Raw genomic sequence first — 25,710 nt, 5'->3', positions numbered from 1 at the left:
GAATCTATCAATGTTATGCCCAGTCCACCAAGGATCTATGCTGGGCCCATTGCCAGTGTTGGTTAAGCAACAAAGCAAATATAACACTTGTGCGCTGCATATAGGTTTATTTTTGTATGTATATATATAACAAGTATGTAATATACACACACACCACATTTGTTTACTTGCACTTGGCAATTTTCTTTTACAAGTGGAATTTCCTTGTGCTTGTTGCTTTTAAATGTTGCTCAAATGCCACTTCGGAGTTTTTGGCTAGTTGGTAAACCGGATTTATAATAATTAATTGGCTACAACATTTGCACATTTGTAAAACAATATCATGTGTGTGCGAGGGCGTGTGTGCCATGTGTGTGTCTGTGGCTTTGCTTCTTTATTTAAATATTTATTGCCATTGCAGTTGTTCAGTTTAAGCAAGGTTTTATTAAGTGCCACTGGCAATCGGTATCCTCTTGACTTGATTGAGCATGAGCCCACCCTTTGCTGCGCCCCGTCAGTTACATCCAATGGCTAACTGGCTGGCTTCGGGGTAATCCAAAAGTGGTTATCGAAAAAGTTTATCATTTTAGTTTGTTTATGACGTGCAAGTGCCCTTCGATGCGATTCTAAAAAGATTAAGGTATGCGATAAGTGCGCACGTTTTTATTTCTTGATTCAAGCCAAGCTTTTGATATCGATTAGTTGCACAAAGTATTTGGGCAACAATATATATTAGGCTAATAGATAATTTGATTGAAATAAAGAATTATTTAAATGCTGTTATCGATATTATTTTATATATTTTATATCCATCTTTTATGATTTCGAAAAATCGTAAACGTTGCATTATCAATTAATTATCGATATGTTATCGATTCTTTGCGTTTGTTATCGATATGTTTACGTTTAATTTAAATAACAGACAGTTTTAAATCTTAATATCGATAAGTTATATTGATATTTATCAATGGTATTTTTATCGATACCGTTTTATTTTCTAGTATACCAAAAAGGCTCTCATCAAGAGGTGATTCACAAACGATAATAAATATTATCTGAACGCAATAACAACTTTGTTTGCCCCAGGACTAAATAGTATCCACTCTATTAGAACACACACACAGACAACTTATATGAAGCTGGCAAAGTTTTCTGCAAAAATATCTTATGTTTATTTGCAATAATTGTTCCTGGACGTGGGCCTGGGCTTAAGTGTGGATAGTCTACTGTTTCTATTATTATTACACTGTTATGTGGGGGGGCATGCGGCGTTTGGTCTTATAAATATAGCCAGTTCAAGCACGTAGCAGAAGGAAAAATATATTTTCCTGCACTCGATTCATAATTAAGTTTTGCCTTTTGCATAATAGGTTTTTGGCCATCTTTTCGATACACGCCTAAGTAAACTTTATGGCAAATTTAATTGGCTAAATGTGGCAGGCAGAAAATGCCAGCCGATTGCCAGCACGGTGTATGCTGCTGCAGTTGCAAGCTTTACTCCAAACACACACACATTGTGGAGCGCTGCGTGGCAGGCAGTTTAATTGGGTTTTTCGAGCCGACTGGGCAGCCTATCATCACTGTGCAGGAGTGCTGCACCTTTTGGCTACTTCCATTATCGCTACGGCTCACGAAATGGCGACGTCAGGTGGAGAAGTTTGCAAAAAAGCGAAAAGCGGCTCAGTTTTAGCCACGCTTCGCCGGTTAAGCTCAGGACAAAAAGAACACATCACGCATACGCCGCGTGGACTGTCAAGCTATTTTCTGGACTTTAAAGCTGAACGTTCAGTATGTCACAAAGGAATGGATTATGGATAGCTATCTTAAAAAAAAAATGTATCGAAGGCAACTAAAAGTGCATAAATATATTTATCAACAATGTTTATCATTATTTTAAAGAAAATATGAGTCGCTAAAATCCAATATTAATCGATTCCCGTAATAATCGATGAGCAATAACTGCAAAAATAATCGTAACAAGCGAACTGCATTATTAGCATGTTCATCTTAAACGTAAGTTCAATAAACTTTGGGCTTTACGTTAAAAAAAAATATATCATTACCTAAATTAGAGCTCGGTAGCTCGACTGCCCAAACTGCACATCAATTCGGGATATTTACGCTTTCTTTTACTGCTATGCGCTTGTGCATTATTTCTTTGTATTTTTTATTGTCTTTCAACTGAAATTTAGTCATGCATAACAAGAGTTTGTGTGTTTTTGTGTTGTTTTTTAAGTTAGGCGTCTCGACAATCGATGGAAATAGTTTTGAATAGCAAATAAAGCGACAATTGTGAATGGCTGGGCGCACAAAGCGCATTGAAAGAGCGAGAGAGAGAGAGAGAGAGAGAGAGAGAGAAAAGTGAAAAAAGAAAGGAAAAAAAAGAAGAATGAAAGTAACACTGCACAAAACAAATATACCTACAAATTCAGTTAGAAGCAGACACCGGGGGAAATGAATGGCAACCGGGCGAGCGACATAGAGGAGAGTGGGAGTGTTAGAGCGAGATAGAGTGCCTTGAACAAACAGCGCAACGCGCCAGGCTGACTGACAGTTAAAGCTAGACCAACAATTGTCCACCCACGGGCCCTCCCAATCTCACCTTACGCCAACCCAGCTCCATTATTTATGCATCAATGGCTGCTATGACGACATGCGCTAAATTGATACAGTCCACACAGCGTGTGGGCGGTTCAGGTTGTGTGGGGCGCTGGGTTGGCTTGGGTTGCTCGCATATGGAAGTGGTGCAAGAGACAAGGACATGCCACACAGCCGGGCGCCCCGCACAGTGGCGCCAAACGACGGCTCGATGCATGCAACGCGACGCCAGAAGAACAGGTAACGAAAAAAATACATAAATTCTAAAAAATATTTGCAATATTAAAAAAAGTGAAAGAAAAATAAATAAAAGAAATAAAATAAAAAATGCATATACTGTGGAGTATGTGCAGTTGACGTTGTGTGAAAAGGAGTTGAAAATGGAAATGCGAACGATAAAAAACTGCAAGTCAGCCGCACAGGGCACTGCGCCACGCCCCCACCCTGTGTAGCCCCCATGGGCTTTTGTCGCTGCTGCAGCTGTAATACCACGAACAAGCCACACAACTAAATAGATTTTCTCCATTTTCTTTTTTTGCTGTTGTGTGTTTTATATTGTAGAGGGAAGGGGGGCAAGTCGCGTCGAGTCATTGAGCCAATTGAGTAAATTGTTTTATTGAAAGATTTTTCGTTCTCGTATATCCGCTCTGTTGCCCGCTGAGTGGAGTTTTTCAGAATTATCGAGTAGTCATATATAACAACGATACACACAACAAATATTTCGCTTTTTGTTTTTGTTATTTTATTACGCGCTGACATTTATGCATTTTTGATGAGTTTAAGAGCGCTTTTATACTTCCGTTCATGTTTCGGGATATGCAATTACTTTATAGAGTTGCTTTTATCAGCTTTGTGTACCTATTAAAGATAATCAGACTTTTAAGGAATATTGTGATTGTTTCAAGCCATTTTAAATGATTAACAGAAGCGGTGAAATGTAACTTTCTTTAATTATTAAAATATTGTAAATTGTGAACCACTTTAAAATTATATGAATGGGCACTTATCCTACACAATAGAATAACTTCCTCTATAAATACATAGTTTCCATTTCGGCTACTGACATAAACTCATATATGTATATACTCCTCTATTTACTAAATACTCCTTTATTTTCTTAATACTACTCTATATACTTCTCTATTGGCTAAATACTACTTTGTACTCCTTTAAATGCTAAATACCACTCTATATACTCCTTTTTTATGCTAAATACTATATACTTATTTAATATGCTAAATATTATTTTTTTATACTCCTTTGTATACTAAATACTACTCTATATACTCCTTAAGACTCATACCTTATACTACTCCTACATTTTTACACACACTTCTCTGTATATATATTCTTTTAGAATTCTTACTATTTCTTTATTCTTCTTTATTTTGCTTCTATTTTATACTACTATTACTATTTTGTTGTGTTCCTTCTTCTATACTAACTAATAGTTCTTCCACTAACTTGTCTTTTATTCTTTTCATACTTTTATTGTCATACTTTTATTATACTTGTATTATACTTGTTCAGCTTCCTTTTACTCTGTTATATAATACCACTATTATTTCATGATCCGTCAAAATCTTGTTATGTTCCTACTACTCCAAATACGTTTATTCTGTTACTGCTATGATTTTATATTAAAATTCCTATGCATTTCTTCTGTTCCTACTACTATTATTTTTTAATATTCTTCAAATTTTAAATTGTTCCTAAAGCTGTTTTATTCTTTTCCTTCTATTTTCCTACACAACTTCAAACACTTTCAATATGTTCGACTATATATAAACTTTTACACTATTGTTCTTTTATTATGTTCCTACTAATATTTCATACTACGTCTACCACTATTTTAAGCTACTACTCTTTTACTCTCTTTTATTCTGTTTTCAATAATCTCTTATACTACTCCAAATACTTGTATTATGCTTCTACTACCATTTAATACCTGTACTACTTATATTCCTTCTATTATTTTAATACAACCACAACTTTTTTATGCTGTTAGGCCTTTTATGCCACTTCTCGACTCCTTATATTCTTTTTACTACTTTTCCCGCTACTTCTACAACTCCATTCTCTTTAACTCCAACTTCTCTTTAATTCTATTCCTACTACGCTTTTATAGTACTCAATTCCATATCATACACTCTTTCATATAGACCTCTAGAAGAACCACCAAAATATAGTGCTATTATAATTCTTAATCAATCGCATATTACACTTATCTCCCCTTTATTCTCTTGTTTTTGTTTTTTTAATAATCCAATTGCATTCCCTTGAAGCTACCGGTAGCTACACCCAGAAAGAACACATGATAGCAATTGTGGAATTCGAGGAATGCTTTGACTGCAAATTAGACCAAGTCAACAGCAGCTGCGTCTCTTGGCCCGGTCCGGCCAGACAATAAAAAACGGCAACAAAATTGCCTAAACAGCAGGAAACAACAAATAGAAAGCGCATAGATGGACTCGCAGGCAGATAATAAATGCATATGAAGGCGTGGCTGCCAGACACTAAATGCAAGCTATTAAAGTCGCATCAGGCATAATGTAGAAAAATGCAGAACAGGGGATACCCTGTAAGCAACACTCAAGTAGCCAACAGAACTAGCTTCCGAAAATTTGATAGAACATTTTATTTTATAGGTATTTTAACAGATACATGCCAAATTTTCTAGCAGCAGTTTCTATACTTTCGATAAGTTCAAATGGACAGGCTTTGGTTATTCGGCTCTGTTTGCCGCTGAGCAAAAATACATCTCTGTTCCAGCGCTTAACTTTTGTATGATTGTTTTTGACTATTATATAGGGTATACAGGGGGTGTATAAAGAGACGAAATCCTAAACCAATTGATACATTTGGCAACGGGTCGCAGCGCCTGAATGTATGCAACGGCTCACAGCTACCGTACTTAAACACATTTTGTCTGATTTGAGAGGGGCTTTCAGGGGAAGGGGTTCGAGTGCGAAAACCCCTAATGCACAGGTTGGTATTTATGTTAATGGACTTGGACTTTCTGAATACTTCGGTTGCTATTTTGGAGCCAATGAACTGCTGCCAAATTTGCGTTTGAGGAGGGGGCTCTAAAACAAATTTGTAAAGATTTAGTCTGCGAGGCGAGCTCCCGACAAATCAATAAAAACGTCAGCAGCAAACACGTCAGTTATAAGGTTTTCCTTTTTATTTGGCTGACGCTCATAAATTGCCTGCGTGTCTGTGTGTGTGTGGGGGGGTGCCACGCCCACAAAAGGCCTGCTGCTAGCCACAAAAGCCAATTTTGAGAAAGGCGCCGAATGACAATAACGAGGCGCAGCCGGCGCTTTTGGTTGCCTAAATATGAGTGCAACTGTCAGTGGCACGGCATCTCTGAGTGAGGCTTTCAGTCACATGTCTGCCACATACCCACTCTTGAACCTTCACCCCCTCTGCACATTGACAATGCATATTCTAAGCTCCACTCACCCTCTTGCTGGCCATCCCACAGCACCCACTTGACTGGCTGTCAACGCAATGCCGCTTGCCACAATGCATGCACAATGGGATCAATTATTTTGCGATTGCGTGTGTGTTGTGTGTAGTGTTGCGCAATCATGCTTGCATATATCGAATGCTGAGCGGATGATGATGATGTAGATGCCAACGTAACCAACCAAAAATTCAACAGCAGATGCCACTGAACAAACCAACCAACCCACCCACCTAACAACAACAAAAGCAACAAGTGTCAAGCGTTGGGCACGGCACAGCACGAGGCGGAGCGGGGCGTGGCAGTGAGAGGCTGAGGCAGATGCTGTCCAGGGCTGGGGGTCATTTGGGCTCTTTGAGTGGTCAATCAAATGTTGTTTTGAAGGTTTTGCGGGTTTGCCGTTTTGACATGAAATGTTCACAATGCGATGTTCTGTAACAAGGCACGATATAACTATGAATAGATGTGTGTGTGTGTGCGAGGTTCTGTATGTGTGTGTGTCTCTCATATCTCAACCAATTTTTCATAATTGCCACTGACTGCAGAAAAAACAAATATTACACCTGAATTAATGTTCTCTTTGCTACGCTTTTACCAACAACATTTTCATTTCGCTTTGCGGCTTGCCAACTTATTTCTGTTTGACTCAAGTTGGCAGCTTTTTATAAAACTTTTAAGCAAATATCATCTAAACTTATTTTAAAGTTTAAACAGACTGTTAGAAAAAAAAGAAAGAACATTATATATTAAAACTTTCCCCCAAATGTCCGTTTGGATGGTTTTCATGCCTGGCATTTTGCACTACATGTTCATTAGAACATTTTGTTCCTTTGAACATATTCAAAAACTTTTAATAACCAAAAAGTATTCTTAAACTTCAACAATAATAAACAATTATTCATAATTCAGAAGATGAGCTCTTCAAATTAAGCAGTCGTTTGACCTGTTCAAAGGGACGTGTCTGGTTCAAACCCATGGCAAGTATGAAAATTGACATCCATCAGCAGGTGAGTTCTCCAGGTGAACCTGTAATGTGGACAGGTGAAAAGGTGATTTCTCAAAGTGAACCAGTTAAAAGAGAGGTGTCTGGTTCAATGCCATGCATTATCAAATGAGTTCTCCAAGTGAAGCAATCATTTGAACAGTTAGGGAGGTGACTGGTTCAAATCTTTGGCTTCTTAATGGCATTTGGCCAGCTTAATAGGCATTTATCAGCAAATAAATTTTCCAAATTAACCTGTCATTTGGGCAGCTAAAAGCGAATCTTCGGCTTGTGCATGAATATTAAGAAGTCTTAGAATATTAAGAAGTCTATTAGAAGTCTTAGCTTTAACAATTTTTCTCTTTTCAATTATAGCTCTAGTATTACAAAAAAAAAAAAATTTAAACAAAGACCTATTCAAAAAATGCATTTGATCGCTGCCATTTTGTCTATTACTTTGCAAACAAAAATGTATATTTATACCTCGCATAATGCTCGTTGAGCCCATATGAATAGCATTATCTACATATGTCTGCTCGTTAATATCCACTCATATATTTCAGTCAGACGACATAACCTTGAGCCATCAAATTTTATTAACATATTTTCCAAATGAGCAAATCTCTCGCTTTTCTCTGCCGTTTGCTCAACGCAAATAAACAAAAATCATTAAAATTAAATTTAAACATGCAGCTAAATTTTCACCGCTAGCAAAACTAAACGAATTTCCAAACTGACAACAACAAAAGATAAATGAGCGTCATCGTCCACTATATACAACATACATATATAAATATATATAACGTAATTATTAAGCAGCATAGTCAAAATTAACATCATTAGCATGGCTGCCAGCATCAACGGCGGCTAATTGGACACACGTAACGTCATCAGAAGCAATTTTCTGCGCAAAATGCCAGCGGCTAAGCGAGAAAAACTGAGCTGAAAAAAAAACTGAGGGAAACTAAAACGAGAAAGAAATGCTATCTTCGGCACGCCGAAAATCTAATACCCTTGCAGATCCAACCTTTTCACAATGCTTATAGTGCTTTGCCTGTATCTAAGAAGCACAGGGAAAATAGTTAATGCCGAGTTTGGGCAATATATCTTGATAAACAAAATGTTTTTCATTCATATGTGTTTTGGTTTTGACATATGTGCTGCGTGCAACAGAAAGAGGGACTTCTGCAAAGTTTCATTAAGATAGCTTTAAAACTGAGAGACTAGTTCGCATAGAAACAGAAAGACGGACAGGCGGACATGGCTCGATCGACTCGGCTGTTGATGCTGATCAAGAATGTATATACTTATGGGGTCGGAGATGTCTCCTTCTATGCGTTACACATTTCTCGACATAATTATAACACCCTCTGCAAGGGTATAAAAAGAAGAAGCATAAGAGAAAAAGTAAAGCGAATGAAAATAAAAACAAGGAAAAATCATTTTAATTACATTTTTAGCTATGCGTATTATTGGTGGAAAGAGCCAAACAGGTGCTCGAACAGACAAGCTGGCGGGCCAAGCTCCGTGGTCCCCCACCCCCTGCCGCTCAACCCCCCACAGCAACCATATATCTAATTGCCGAATTTCGAGCAAAGTGGATGACAGTCGGACCAGTCATTCGGTGGCATGATGAGCAATACCATATCATTAGTATTTTATACACAATAGATATACACAAAACTTTTTGAAAAGGTTGCGTATAAGCGGTTTGGAATAGCTTCAAGGAGGAATGAGTGGTTGTCTAAAAGAGGTTTTAAATAGCTTTGAAAGCTGATTTTAAAAAAAGTGGTCTAAAAGCGGTTTGAAATAGATTTGAGGTCCTTCTCTAAGTGATTGTCTTAAAGCGCATTGAAATATATTTGAATAACTGTCTTAAAGCGAATTGAAAAAGGTTTGAAAACTGAATAGAAATAGAATAGAAAATTAAGTGATTGTCTAAAAGCGGGTTTTCAACACGGTTCAAAAAAGTTTAAAATGGGTTTAAAATATGATTTTGATTTTTTAAAAGGTTTAAAAATTTAAAGAGGTATGAAACAGCAATCCCATAGGTGCAAGAGATAAAAATGTGGTTTAAAACGGTTATCAAATAGTTTTATGGGCGATATAAATTAAGTATAGAAACCTGGTGCAATCCAATTACAAATTGTAGACTATCAAAGTCCAATGAAGAAATAATAATAATCTATTTATAAAGGAAAATATTAAATCCATTAATTATAGATTTGAACAAAGTCTATTTAGTGCAAGAAAGAAAAAAATAATAATGCGTACACGATACCTTAATATCACATATAGGCTCTCATGTGCTCCAAGCTCAACCTTAATTCAAAGAACTCACCAATGATGTATATATAGTATTGGAACACGACAATTACACAAGCAACACAAACACACACTCACACATATAATAATTAACCATTTCAGCATTTCACCTTTAACCTCATAATCTGTTTGGATTTCCGACCATGTATTACAGGAAAATAATTATTTAAATGCGCCTCAGTTGTTGGGCAAATGAAAACAAATGAATTTTGAATTTCAATGAATGAATGAAAGAATGAATAATTGAATATATCATATATCACCTGTAATAAATTGAAATTTGTGTAATTTCAGAAGGAAACCAAATATCACGTGAAAATTTCATTAAAATAATTAAAACAAATATCATAGAGAAGGGAGGGAGGAAGGCAGGCAGGACAAATGCTTGTCAAGCGTGCAAAATGTAATGCATAATTGATGACAAAAACCGAAATCAATCAATCATAAAATGTCAACAAAGGGGGCACAAGGGGGCGTGCCACCAAAACACACACACACACACATACACGCATACAATAAAACTGTCAAACAAGTGACAATAACGTAGAAGCGCAAGATGAAAAGTCAATTCAGCTTGAAAAAGATATATCATAAAATTAAAGCAGAATATAATAATTTCATAGCCAAGAAAGATTTTTCGATTTTAAGGGAATTTCTGTTAATTGCTTAAAATTCACTGAAATTTATATTTTCAAACCCTTCAGGCTTTGCACGTATTGGTATTTTGTACATAAATTGCGACGCAGTGAACTTTATTCGATTTAATAAAATTTCTCCACTGCCAAGTTGCAAAATTCCATTAAAAATATTAATTAATTAAAATTCAATAACAATTTGCAGGCTTTAAGCGTGAATTTTAATGAACGATACAGCAAAAAATCATAATTAAATATGTCACAAAAAAACACTCTGAAAATTATGCTTAATAAAGTCAGTCAGAAAACAGAAGTGAACAGAAGTTGAAAAAATTTGCTCGAAGCTGTGGAAATGGACAGCTAGTCGAAACGCGGAACTGTTTGTTTTTCTGAACCAGTTTAGAATCGAATGATTCAAATGAACAAAGGCTTAAGCTAAAAATCGATTAAGTAGTTCATTTTAACTGATTCCATAACTAGTTTAAGACTTGAAAATTAAAGCTTACATCGTCACATATTTGATATTTAAATAAAGCCAAGAAAATCGGCTTATATTCTTAGTCGAGAGTGAAAAAATTTTAATTTGAGTTCAGAAATGACCAGACACAATTTCACTTCAACCCTTTTCTACAATTTCCATAACACAATCAATATGTCAGCTCGTTAATTCGTCAGCTGGTAAAAATGTATATTTCAATGTTAATTAAATTGAAAGTCCAATATGAGATATTTACACACTCACTCACACAGACACACACAAACACACACACACACACACAGTCGATACATTATTAAATTATTAATTATATCACGAGTTCTTTTTTTGTTCCCTTTTTTATGTTGCCTTTTAATAAACCAAACGGCTGCAGTTTATTAAACGATACAAGAGTTGAAAATCGATGAATTTTAATCGAGGCAATGTCCATCAGCAGCCTCTCATACGTCACCCACCACCTCCTTGACCATTCTCCATCACGTTGTCCTTGTATTCATCAAGGTAATTAAAGCGTAAAATTGAAAACAAAAGCAGATTCCCGTTAAAGTTTGCTTTCTGGATACGCAGTCAAGCGAGTGCCAAAAAGGCAAAAACACGAAAATCAAATGGAAAACTTTGCCATGAAAATCCAGCCCGAAAAGCGAAAACTTTTGCCAAAAACAACCGGAAAAGCAACAACAGGAATAGCTACGAAATGTGTTAACTCAAAAAAAGCAACAAACGTGGCCTAAGCGTGGCACGGGGCAAGGTAAAAGCGAGTAAAGGGTTACCAAGCCATATAAACAGAGCGTCAGATGAGGCACAAGCAAACAAATAGACAGACAGACAGACAGGCGGACGGGCGGGCAGGTAGGTAGGCAGGCCCGTAAACAATAATGAGTTGTAAGCACAACTTTATACAAAAGGATTAAACAACAATAGTCACTGAGAGGATGTGCTACCTGAATAGTTGCCCCACTCATATTATAGTTAAGCAGTGTGTGTGTGTGTAAAAAGCTTGGGGCATGGCCATGCAAAAGATTAAGATATAATCGGCAAAGACGAAAGCGTAAGACAAATACTTAAAGCATAGCGACAGTTCAAATGCTCTTCCCAATAATAAATGACTTTTAAAAGCTAAAAACCATCGATTGTTGCGTTGAAATAAACGTTCGTTGCGATATACTCAACCTTTATCGATCAGTTCAAGTGATCGAAGCAATTTATGAAATGTATAGCTTTAGATTCAATCAACTGAATGTTATCGATAGTTTTAAAACCAACTTATACTGACAAGAGATCTATTATAATATCGATGTATATTAAATTAATTGCATGTTATAAATAATGTTGAACCCTCCTTTATATGCTTTTTGACATCAAACATTTAAATATTCATAATTCAAGCAAAATATCTACTTATAAAGATATATATTCTTCGAAAAGCCAAGAACTACCGATAATATCAATATACGAACTATTGAAATAATTATTTAGTTCTGATAAAAAAAACTCAGATTGAAAAATGGTATCAAATTCATAATCGATTATTTTACTCAGTTTAGTTAGTGCGATTAACTGAATTAATCAAACGATATATTAAGGTTAAAACTTCAGAATGTAATAAAGATTCAAGATTGGGAATACCCAACCTTAGTAGACTATTTTAATGAATCAACTTTGAGGACTTGTCGGAGTGCTAATCACGGTCCACACGAACCAAATACTACCAAGAAGGCCAAAGAAAGTGAAGTGAATCGAGAGTAATACCAGAAATCTATTAAAAGGGCTTATCGCATGGTCTATTAGACACACAAATAGAAAATCAACCACATCCACAAAATGCGACACGAACCGCAACAAAAGACTTAAATGGTCTAAAAGCTGTTGGCTTTTAACCTAACCCTCAAAAGGGTTGCAAGTAAAGCCAACAAAAGGAAAAATAAATAGAAATAGATAGAAAATTGCATAAATGAAACTAATATGAAAAGGTTTGAATGTTTCACGAGCTACCCTGTATTTAACCTCATATTGGCATAACTAATATCATGGGTGGAGATGTTTATCCAAAAAGGCAAATAAGCGGGATCTTGATCTAGCAAGATTCTAAATATTAAAATAAGTCCAAAGCTCAAATGATCTCTCACATATGCTCAAAAAACAAAAGAAAATCGAATATTTATCGATTGGTTAAACTTTAAAAAATTTGATTTTAACTTTTGCAGAAGAAAATACTTTATGCATACTATAAACTTCCGTGAAACTCTTATATACTCTTATTCCCAAATCCAATGGCTACAGGGTATTCAAAATAAATGTAAAAACAAGTAAGAGGTTCTAGTCGGGAGCTCCCGACTAGGGGATACCCTGAACCCTCTTCTTCCAACTTCAAATGCATATATACATATATTCTATTTTAGAAGCTATATGTCAAGTTTGGTGAATCTAGCTCTTATTATTTACCAAAAGTGCCCAAAAAAACCGGTTGTCGATATCGGTTTTTATCGATTGCTTTGAAACGGAGTAAGTTATCGATTATAAATTTTTAAGGAAGCTTCACGTGTGTTTAGTAGAAAATTGCAACTCAATTTCAACAGATTGTGTGCCAGATGCGTGGCCAGGGGGGGTGTTGGGTGTTGCCATTTGAATAAATCCAATTTTATCATTGAATAAAGAAACATTTCTGCTTGCTGAGAAAAACTTTTTAATAGTGCAACGTTCGGCTTTCCTTAGCTGCCATAAAAAGTTGCTTTGGCTTTGGATTTGCTTGTTTGCCAGCATCTTCGTGCCACGCCCAGCCAACCAAACGCCCACTTAAGTGCCCCAAACAAACTTATACTTGCAATTCACACACTAACACACTCACACACACACACGACATACGCGCAGCACACTAAAGATATTGCTGTAAAAGTTGTACATTTTGCTCGCTCGCTGTGTGGCTGTAAAAGTTTTTAATAATAACCGCAATACAAGAATATAAACATTTATATTACGAGTGCTGCCTCATAATGCGGCGCGCACAACACACACACACACAACACACACAACACACACACACGCACACCCACACAGAGCTCGAAATGCCATTCGGCCGCGGCGCACGTTGCGTATAAGCAATGCCAGGCAACAACAGCAACAGCTGTCTCTCTGACTCTTTCTCTCTCAGTCTCTCCCTCTCTCTCTCTCTCTCTCTCCGTGAGCTCTGCCTGCTACTGCTGCTGTCGACTCAAAAGATTGAAGGTTAACGCACAAGCATGGATCCTACTTGGCGTATTTGTTTTTACTATCTCCCTCGCTTGCACCTCTACCTTATGGCCACCAGCTGCAGCTGCCATAAATGTTTTAAGTTTTATATGAAGTTCGGCGGTGTAGCGTGTGTTAAGAGTTCAAAGGATACTTAAGCTACTTACTCGGACCCCCCTTTGCCCCTGCCCCGCTAACAATCCCCACAAGCAGTTGAAGTTCTTGAATATGCCTCTCATATTTGTAATGTCTTTGATATGATATGGCTCATAAGTTTTTGGGATCGATTTTTATATACAAAAGTGAGTGCTGCATGTTAAGCACTTTAATTACTAAAACAATAATTACCAATAGTTTAGGTAAAAGCTTTTTGTTGTGATACTCAATTAGAAACGAATTCAAGCTGATGGAAGAACAATACTCGTCGTTCTCCACTATGGAAAGCTAATTACTACAAAACTAGCTAAGCACGCTCTAATTGACATGGAAATCCCTTGGGAGACACTATTCAAGTATTTATAATAGCTTGATTGTTGAACAACCACAAGTTTTTGAACAATATCCCGGCCATCAAAAAACTGAGCATTATAAAACTATCGAAGAAGATCCTGTACGATTTTGCGACGAAAAACTTCTTGCTACGAAGATCAACATAGAAAGCCCTGCATACGACAGTCGATAACAGTACTCAACTTAATTAAAAGTTGATTGTTGCGAAACATATGCAAAAACTTTGATTTAGGAAACATTTATTAGTTCACAAAAATTATTTTTGAGTATTCTATACACACAGTGAAAGGCACTTTGAAATACTTTGACTGTTTGAACCAATTGAGCTTCTTGTTACGAGACTTTTAAACTCACGATACATTAAGCTTATTTCCAACAGAGTAAACTGAATGATAAACTAACTGGCAAGCTAACTGGTAAGCTTACTGATGAACTAACTTGTAAACAAACTTGTAAGCTATTACTTTATCGCGTCGCCTAGCTGGCAGCTGTATGAAAATTCAATTATTCTGGCAAAAAGCTGATTTCTATGCGAGTTAAACTTACTTGAAAACTAACTAGCACTTTGTCCAGTGTCATAGCTGCCAGCTATTTGAAAAGTCAAATAATAGGGTGAATAGTGGAATTACTTTTCGGCTCATGTGCTTTTGAAGCGCCACTTAAAAACTTACCGAAAAGCGGAAGACGCATTTCAAATCAAGTTAGATAATAGCACACTCGCACACACACACACACACACACACACACACACACACACACACACACACACACACCTGCTCTTGAAGTGTCCGTAGCTTCAGCTGGATGTTGCATCTACTTTCATCTGCTCTGAGGGCGTCCGAGTACCACATAATGGCAACTCAATTAAGCACTAACTGAAACGTGGTCCATTGGCGTTTCCTTTAGAGTCCGCCCCGCCCCATCTCGCCGGCTTTCACTTCTCATGAATGCAACGACTTTTCAAATTTCCATTCCCATTCTGTGCAGTCAATGCATTTCAGAGCTGTTCCCCAGCTCCTAGCCACCATCAAATTTGTGCTCTGGCGTTTCCTGTTTCCTACATGCCGCCACTTCCTTTTGACATTCTCCAACAATAAAAGCAAAGTGTATGGACGAGCGGCCCAGGTGGAGGGCAGAGGAGGGGAGAGAAGGGCAAGAGTACATGGTATTGTAAATAGAATTAAAATTGCACAAGCAGTTGTCGACGATAAACGCAGCACAAAAGACGGAAACGATAGAAAATGTTTTAATGTTGCATAGCTCCAGAGATATGTTAACTTAGGGGGAACGGGGGGCTGGCACCTGAGAAAGGGTGAGACAGTTGTCTACAGGTAAAAGATGAAAATAGCTTGAAATGAATAAAAGGCAGGCAGACACGTCGACTCGGTTCGGCTCGGGCGCGGGAAATAAGTCTCGAGAAACAGAAGCTGATTCTTTTAAAGGCAATTTGATTGATTGTTATGCAGTCAACACTTGAGGGCGGACGGAGCAAAGGAGCCTATAAATTGCGGTGCAATTGAAAAAATGCTGTAGACTTGCAGTTGCAGATGCAGTTGCAGAAAGGTGTTTGGAAACTGTAGCAATAGTTCTTGACAGCTGACGAAATGGAAAAGAAGTGCAAAAGTAAAGAGTCGAGTAGCAAATCCCTTTTCTTCTGCAATTTTTCACCCCTATATCATTTATTATGCCCTCAATCAACCAACTAAGGTCTTCAAGCACGCGCAAATTAAAGAACACGTACGAGGTTCTATTCGGGAGCTCCTGACTAGGGGATACCCTGATCCCTTCTTCCAACATCAAATGCATATATATATATTCTATTTAAGAAGCTATATGTCAAGTTTGGTGACTCTCTTATTATTTACCAAAATTTCCCAAAAAACAGGATATCGATTGCTTGGAAACGGAGTAAGTTATCGATTATCGGAAACAAACTCGATCTGCGCGGGAACTAGGAGCATCCACATCTAAAATTTCAAGTCTCTAGCTCTTATAGGTTCTGAGATCCTTGCGTTCATACATACGGACGGATAGGGTATAAAATCCAATATATGAAATCAATGCACACTTAAGGCCTGCCTCTTTTTTCCCCTTGCAATATTGCCAAACAATAAGTCTCAGGCAGTGTGGCAACCCTCGCGCCATAGAAATCATAAAGAAAATGAAATAAATCACACTTAGCGAGGGGATATTTGAGGCCAGATGATTGCATACAATTGACAGTCCAAGCAGAAGGCGCAAATAAAACAAAGAAAGAGACCAAATGAAAAGCAGAGAAAATAAACAAGAGAAAGAGAGAAAAAAAAAGTAAAGGAAATTCGCAAGACGTCGCGACATTCAACGGTTCGATTACAATTTAGCAAATTTTCTAACAGACTGATTCCGCAATACGTTCGTTTCCTGACTTTGAGGTGGGGTTTGTTGAGCAGATTTTTCTTTCTTTCATTTTGTTTTTGCTTTTTGTTTACCACTCAATTGAATTTTTAATCGTTTCTTCGATTAACTTTTCTTTTCTGTGGCGCGAACGCTTTTCACTTTCCACCGCAGCTTGGCACCAGCGAGGGAACATCTTGAGCTGGTTGGACTGCTGTTTCCTTATCGGTAGTCCAACAGTCCTTGTTTGTTGCTGGGTTTCCTCTAAACCCCCTCCCCTCTCAACCAAAGACCCTCGATTCTCTCGTTTCCTACTCGAGCGACCACTTGACTCGTCATTGTTTACATTTACAAATTGCTCGCTTGTCCGCAAATTGCAGCGCGTTTTGGTCCATGCGGATAACAGAAAGAGAAAGAGGCAGAGAGAGAGAGAGACATCGAGCAAGCGAGCAAAGGACTCTGGCATATCTTTTGGCATCTATACCTAGTCTTCTTCTTATTCTTCTTTGTTTGGCGTAAACCGTCGCTCGAGGCTTGGCAAAATGTTGTAACAAAAGCAAATGTCGCTTTTCCTGTTTGCCTTTGCTTTTTGCTGCCTTCACTTCGAGTTTTTCCCTTCATTTCATTTTCATTTACATTTTTTTTTTTAATCATTTTGGTCGACTTTGGTTTCTATTTTTGTTTATATTTGTGCCCCATTGCCAGACATTTTTCTGTTGATTTATCATGATTTTATTTGGCTACTAAACTTCCCGGATAGCATTTTTTTGGCTTCGACTTTGGCTTCTATTTGTTCTTTTTGATTTCTTTGGCCAATATTGAAGCGATATTTCTGTAAGTGGTTTCATGTTTAAGCACAATATATGGATTCAGAAAATGAACAGTGTTGAATGGAAAAGTTATTAATTTATTAACTTGCTAAATATGACGTTGGGCACGATCAAGAGTTTTAATTAATACTAATTTGTTATCTAAAGTCAGTCACTATCGATAGTACGAAAATTAACATTATCGATAACTCCATCATTGAGTTATCAACAACCGAATTTGAAGTATTTATACCCATACACATAGATTTTTCATTTAATCATTAAAATGCACTTTAAACTAAAAGTATTATCGTTGAGTCATCGTTTGTCGATACTGCAAACATCATTATCGAAAAGCCCTATTTCAATTCAAACTAGATGGTTTCTAAATCTAAAACAAGTAAGAGGTTCTAGTCGGGAGCTCCCGACTAGAGGATACCCTGAACCCTCTTCTTCCAACATCAAATGCATAAATATATTCTATTTTAGAAGCTATATGTCAAGTTTTGTGACTCTAGCTCTAATTATATACAAAAATTGCCCAAAAAACAGGATATCAATATCGATATTTTTATCGATTGCTTGGAAACGGAGTAAGTTATCGATTATCGGAAACAAACTCGATCTGCGCGGGAGCTAGGAGCATCTACATCTAAAATTTCAAGTCTCTAGCTCTTATAGTTTCTGAGATCCTTGTGTTCATTCATACGGACGGACGGACGGACAGACAGACGGACATGGCTAGATCGACTCGGCTATTGATGCTGATCAAGAATATATATACTTTATGAGGTCGGAGAAGCTTCCTTCTGCCTGTTACATATATTTGGATTTTGCACAAATACAATATACCCTTATACCCATTTTTAATGGGTTCAGGGTATAAAAAAAATGCAATCTAAAAGTTTAATCGATAAGTGATCGATAGTTTATTTCATACCAGGTGCCTTGAATATCTATGTATATGGATAGGGGATTACTGGTTTTCAATACTAATCGATAAACTCATTTCAATCTAGATGCATCTCATGATTTTCAATTTTTTTGTAGCTCAACAAAAGTGCCTGGTACTGAAAAATTCCTATTCATGGTCTCAATGCTTCACCCTCTGGCCCCCCGAGCTTTTTATTCCACACGCATGCCAAAAATTGAAAGTTAAAAAATTTTACACGCTCGCTGAACTGACTGACTGACTGAGTGACTGCTTGACAAAGCCAGGATAATGTCGCATATATATAACAAAAATAAAAAAAATGAAAGAAAAAATGCTGCCAGCAAAGTCGGTGACAAAAGCTGAAAACGAAAGCGCCATTTATTATGCCACATTGGGGTAGTCGTGTGGAGCATAAGCAAAGAGCACACGCGGCCAAGTTAAGAGAGTGAACAAGTTGCACGAAAGAGCAACAGTTACGAGAGTCTACAAACTCTACTCTACACTATATAGCTAAGTGCGTAGTGTAGAGTTTAACTGTTGAATTTAATGTTGGAAAATGAAACATTCCTCAAAATTGAATATTTCTTAAAAATCTAGACTTTAGAATATGAAAGTCTACTTCATTTTTACTTCTCAGCTACCAAAAATTACAATCATTAGTAGCAACATTTTCAGCACTTGAAATGTATTTTTAGACAAGTTACGTCATGCACAAATGACAACACCCGGCATTCGGTTTATTCTATTAATCTCTTATAAACCACAGGCTCTCTCTCTCTATATCTTTCTCACTTTCTCTCTGTCGGTCTGGCAACGCATGCGCCCTATATTTTGTTTGTCCTCCCCAATTGGTAGACGCAACAACTCTACAAAAGCACTTCGTGGCAACTCTAAAGTTGACTGTTGCCGCTTTCAACAAGTTGCTTGCGGTTTTTCTCCTGCTTTACACCTGCTGCTGCTGCATTTGGGTGTCCTGCGTAGGAAAATGTTTCTGGTAAGTAGCCTCCTTTGTCTCTGGCTTTGGTCTGCCATTTGCACCTAATTGCATAATTGCCAAGTCAGCTGGAAAATTTGCCAAAATGCCAGTTAATTTGTGGGCACTGCGAGATAGCGGCAAATGACGCAATATCACATTGCCCAAGAGGGTAGACCTGGGTATAGCAAATGGTAATCGAACTAAACTTGAAGGGTTATCAAGCCAAACAAACACCTAAATTGCTAATCAAAACAAGAAATGGCAGCCATAAGATCTACTATGTGCCCTGTAGTCGGGTGTAAAGTATGCTAAATTACAGGAAAAATCTCTTAGCAATAAGATTATAAAATATGAACTAAAAGATTCCCAAAAATAAGGCGCACATACGCATAGAGCGGAAACTGATCGTTTAAATGAATCTACCCCATTCAAAATGCAATTATAGGACATTAATGCCCGCTAAACTATTGAACTATAAGTTCTTGACTAAAACGTAGTCTACAGCCTATGACAAGGTACGCTTTATAAAAAGGTACACATACATGCTTTTACTTTAAATGAATCAACCCAGCACAAAGCGCGACTACACGGTATTTATTATATGAGGATGTCTAGAATACACCCTTATATATTACGCAAACACACACGTTATACACATATGCCACCAAGTTATGCCTTTCGACACACATATTCCATATACCTCTTCCATATGGCTACTACGGGGTATTCAAAATGGCAACCATGACATACAGCACGTTTCAAGGCGCTGGGCGGCAATAGAAAATGTAATTCAATTAATTATGTTTTCACTTAGCAGCTGCATTAAGCTCACGACCAGGGCCGGGCTCACGGGTTGTGCCTAATCACCCGCCTCCTACTTTGAAAATTGAATTAAGACAGGTTGCACTTGGTTGTAGGACATGCCACACAGTTGCAGTTGCAACGACAGGACAGGGTCGATGAGCGTTCTGGCTTTATATACAAAGTAAACATACATATGTATATTTATATGTACTTGTTTCTGCTCCTGCTGATAATCACATTCTGATGTGCTGTAAATCATATTACGTATACGCAAGGTAGAAAATATTCTGTGTATTATGTTGCATATGTTGTTATTGATTGCAGTTGTTGTTGCAGTTGTTGTTGTTGCTGTTGTTGCTGCTTTATGCCTATTGCTTGCCAGGCATTTTCCCGCTATTTTGCTGCTGATTGTAAGCTAACTTAATTAGCCTTGCCACAGTCGTTGGCTGTCAGCTGAGAATTTTATGTCGCACAAGAAAGAAAACTGTTGCATACTTTGGAGCAGAAACAAACACACACACAGACACATATAATCATAAAGTGGGACTAGGAAAAGTGGCTTCATAATTCAATTAAGTCCGCTTGCGTGCCTTTGTGGAGTATGGTTTAAAAAGAATAGGCTGTGTTGTTTTTTTTTCCTGCCTTTAATGAAGCATAGCTAATAAACTTATCTAAAATTAATTAACTTAGGATTTCTACACTCAGAGAAAAAGTCAACGAAAAAGTTCTTAAAATTTGTTCATGAAAAAGTTCTTAAGATCAAAACTTTGCTCTCTCTCTCTCTCACTGCGAACTAGTTTGAATTCTGACAACGTTGCTACTACATTTAAATACAAAATATTTGAAATTTTTCTCTGAGTGTAGCCTTAAAAATTCTCGAATATGACAGAAATAGCATACCCTTTTTGATGAACTAATCGGCATCTAAATCAAAGGCTTTCTTTGACTTACCTGAAAGAAAAGAGAGCAAAAAAAACATAAGTTTTACATATTTATTAGCAAGTTATAAATAGTTAGATATAAAATATAATCATTAGATATAAAGTTAATTAACCCTAGCCATATTTGTAGTTCACTCTACAAGAAGAAGCAAGAAATCAGAGTCAACAAGCCGGAAAATATATATAAAAAATGTAAAATAAATGATTGTAAAAAAGTAGAGGTTCTAGTCGGGAGCTCCCGACTAAGGGATACCCTGAACCCTCTTCTTCCAACATCAAATGTATATATATATTCTATTTTAGAAGCTATATGTCAAGTTTGGTGACTCTAGCTCTTATTATTTACCAAAATTGCCCAAAAAACAGGATATCAATATCAATTTTTATCGATTGCTTGGAAACGGAATAAGTTATCGATTATCGGAAATAAACTCGATCTGCGCCGGCCCTAGGAGCACCTACATATAAAATTTCAAGTCTCTAGCTCTTATAGGTTCTGAGATCCTTACGTTCATACATACGGACGGACGGACAGACATGGCTAGATCGACTCGGCTATTGATGCTGGCCAAGAATATATATACTCTATGGGGCCGGAGAAGCTTCCTTCTGCCTGTTACATACATTTGGATTTTGCACAAATACAATATACTCTTATAGCCATTTTTAATGGGTTCAGGGTATAAAAACTAGGAAAACACCTGAAAACCAGAGACACGAGGAAATAAAGGAAACTAAAAAATGAAACTAATTAAATGCGCCAGCGAAATACAGTGTGAAAAGAGAAGAAAAACAAAAAGAAATGCAAAACATGCTACACAAATTTTTATGTTCGACATGAATTGGGCGGTCAGTCGGCAAGATGGAAAATGGGGGGAGAGCAGTAGGTGCGAGAAGAGCAGGAGAGCAAACAGGAAACAGCTCAAAGGGAGCAGCAATAACAATTACAACAAAATGAAAACTGAAACAAGAATTACAACAGCAATAGGGCGTTAAACAGTAGTAAAAGAAGGGGGCAGAGAGAGAGAGAGACAGAGAAGGATAGAGAGAGGTAGAGAGAGGTAGAGAGAGAACGGCAAGCGAGTGAAAAGGATATATGACCACGGCTTTGTGTTGTTATTTTCCAAACGAATGAGAATTATTAAAGGGAATTATTGCAGCTTCACGAAGCACACAGTCACACACACACGCACATACACACACCCCATTTACACCGATGCAAGTAAAACCTGTGAAGACAAAACACGACCGTTAGTCATTGTCAAAGGTAAGTGAATTAAACGGAAAAATTGAAACAACAAAATAATTTAATATACAAAAATATATAAGAAATATATAAATATAAAATATATATATAAAATATATATAAAATACGTATAAAATATATATAAAATATATATAAAATAAATATAAAATATTAAAAAAAATATATATAAAAACAAGTAAGAGGTTCTAGTCGGGAGCTCCTGATTAGGGGATACCCTGAACCCTCTTCTTCCAACTTCAACACAATATACCCTTATACCCATTTTTAATGGGTTCAGGGTACAAAAATGTTAATAAAATATTTAAAATAAAGTTTAAAAATGTTTTAAAAATGTTTCAAAAATGTTATTTCAAAATTTACTTTCCAATCAATTTCATCGGTTTCAGTGGAGACCACTCAATAGTCGAGTTTCATTGTTTTGACTGAAAATGATTCTAAAATCGAATTCCACTTATTTCTGTAAAATAAAATTATTCAATGTGGAATTTCACCTATTCCTGTGGAATGGATAAGTAGTCGAATTTCACCCATCTGAGGAAAATTTTCGAAAGTGGAATTTGGAGAATGGAGTTTCCTCTTCTACTTTTTACTTAAAATTCTTCAACCGAACCCAATCCTGCTTTGCGCGAGTTACTTAAGCAGCTTTCCCGTATATACCCCAACCTCTTCTTCCAGTTAAACTTAATTTATATTGTAAACAGATGCCATGAGCTCCACACTTGCATAATTGGTATGCTGTTTTGCTAGCCAAAGAAGGGGAAAAGTATAACTCATGATGACAAACTTTGCCGCGCAAAACCTATCCGATCCCTAGATGAGCAAAGACGCTAGGTTCTAGTTGGGACGCAAGTTGCCGCATAATGTTGCAACTTTTGCATATCATAAATGAAACATGTGCATAATATTAATAAATACAAGTAAACAACAAACAGCAGGAAAAGAGAGTGAAAAACGTATAGACAGACAAGCAAAGCAGCTGGGTAAACTCATTATTTAACTTCAAAAATTTAATTTAATTGCAAATTACTTTCGCAGAGTTTTTTTCAAAAAGATTTTCGTCTGAGCCAGTCAGTTTTGTAGCAAGCCAGACAAGTTGCATATAGGTGGCCAATATCCAAAGCACTTGAACAATATGCTCAAAATATGCCAAAACATCAAATTGCTTCTGTATTACTTTGTGTTGGCTTCGCTCAGACTTTGGCTGCATTTTCCTGCAACTAAAAAGGTTGCCCCGTCCAGCTCAAAGCGGCACACAAATGAGCTCCTTGGCTGTTGGTAAAGTTTTTGTGGCCAATGATTTTCAAAGGTTTGCGGTGAAATATACAACTTTGCCGGCAAATATAAAGACGAACGTGTAGCCAGGCTATTTAATTACGGCTTTTATTATTTTTTTTTTTTTTGGTATTTAGGTTTGGAGTGCGTTTCCATGCGAAAAGGTTGACCACAACAGAAATGTTGGCATACATCATTTTTTATTCCCTGAACCCATTAAAAATGGGTATAGGGGTATATTGTATTTGTGCAAAATCCAAATGTATGTAACAGGCAGAAGGAAGCATCTCCGATCCCATAAAGTATATATATTCTTGATCAGCATCAATAGCCGAGTCGATCTAGCCATGTCCGTCAGTCTGTCCGTCCGTTCGTCCGTCCGTTCGTCCGTCCGTCCGTTCGTCCGTCCGTTAGTAAGTATGAACGCAAGGATCTCAGAACCTATAAGAGCTAGATACTTCAAATTTTAGATATAGGTGCTCCTAGTGCCTGCGCAGATCGAGTTTGTTTCCGATAATCGATAACTTACTCCGTTTCCAAGCAATCGATAAAAATCGATATCGATATCCTGTTTTTTGGGCAATTTTGGTAAATAATAAGAGCTAGTCACCAAACTTGACATATAGCTCTAAAATAGAATATATATATGCATTTGATGTTGGAAGAAGAGGGTTCAGGGTATCCCCTAGTCGGGAGCTCCAGACTAGAACCTCTTACTTGTATATATACACCAATTAAATGGGCCACTGTTAAGAGAATTGTCTGTTATTTTTTGTTCGACATTCGGTAACGTTTTGCTGTGAACTCTTCTCATAGAGCTGCTTTTTAGCAATTCTTCTCTTGAGAGTACTTACTCGCTTAATCTCTCAACTAACTTATTTGCTGCGTTTTACAGATTGAAAACACTATTTATGCTGTTAAAAACTATATTAAAAAATTTAATATTTATAAAAACTAATATCTCAAGATTTAAATTATATTTAATTCTACCTTGTGGAATAAATTATTTTAAAATTCAAATTTGTGGGTATTTATTAAAAGAGCGACCACTGTATCTACATAAAATTAAGAGGTATATTTCACAAATTCAAATTTGACACATTAAATAAAACTCTAGTCAATGTTAGCAAGTATCAGTTACAAGCGTAAAATCCAAGTTCGAAAAATTCGAAACAATGCAAAGTAAAAAAAAAAAAAAACAGAAACCAAATGCAATCGATGACGGACCCAAACAAACTTTAAGTTAAATTCTCAAAGATAAACTTGTACAAAAAGTACAATACAATACTTCAAAAGAAAATGGTGGAAGAGCAGGAAGGAGAGCGAAATGCGTAATCATAAGCTGAAGCAGGTACATGCAACAAACATCATCATTGTGCTCAACTCAAAAGTTCAAAATGATATGACGGCAGCCACTGGAGAACAAAGAATATCAAAGTTAAATTAAATTTGTAGTTTTGCAAAACTTTATCGTGTCGCTCTACAGTTCCAAGCCTCACCTGTATTCTCTCTCTCCATCCCCCCTTACCAAACTGGGCTTGTCCTAGCAACCGTGTCACAGCTCTTTCAATTGAATTTTTCTTAACTTCATCTTAATTAAAAGCCTCAAAATTCAATTAATATACACGCCGAAATTTGTGATGCTTTACATTTGAATTGCAGCTCATTAAAATTTTTGAAGGTGATCAAAAATAAGTAAATCAAGAAACCGCCGCCGCCGCCACATGGCGACACAATGCCGCAAGTTTTGTGGGCGGCGGCGCTCTTTGCCATCAAATCTCGCAAAAGTTAAAACTTGTGCGCACAGCTCAAGGTGAATTTTAATGAAAAATATAATTATAATTCATGCAGATTTCCGGCAGTGTACATGTGTGTGTGTGTGTGTGTGTGTGTGTGTGTGTGTGTGTGTGTGTTTGTTTGCAAAGTTTGACAAAGTTTATATTATTATTGCTGAGAGCACTTCTTGTAGTAGTTGTTGTTGTTGTCGTACTATTCGCTCTTGTTGTCAGTGGGAATTAAAATGTAATTATGTCGTAAAACAACCAAAAACATAGCATACTTTTCCGGGCAGGTGCCAAGTGTGCAAAATTTGGAATGCAAGAGCGAAACAGAATG

At 36.9% G+C, this 25,710-nt stretch overlaps 1 protein-coding gene across 1 annotated transcript in view; it reads right to left on the bottom strand.

The window, feature by feature from the left end:
- Positions 1 to 267: 267 nt before the first annotated feature.
- LOC115763872 (maternal protein pumilio-like) overlaps positions 268 to 25,710 on the bottom strand; it is a 74,435-nt gene continuing 48,992 nt past the window's right edge. Inside the window, exon 8 of the mRNA XM_030706650.1 lies at positions 268 to 605. Coding sequence (XP_030562510.1) covers positions 561 to 605 — 45 coding nt within the window. The 3' untranslated portion in view covers positions 268 to 560. The remainder of the gene's footprint in view (positions 606 to 25,710) is intronic.

This window comes from Drosophila novamexicana, unplaced genomic scaffold (assembly GCF_003285875.2).
Source record: "Drosophila novamexicana strain 15010-1031.04,08,12 unplaced genomic scaffold, DnovRS2.1 tig00000770-arrow-pilon, whole genome shotgun sequence".
Classification (NCBI taxonomy): Eukaryota; Metazoa; Arthropoda; class Insecta; order Diptera; family Drosophilidae; genus Drosophila; species Drosophila novamexicana.
Note: the sequence above shows the minus strand (reverse complement) of the source record. Positions and strands in the feature narration are given on the sequence as shown.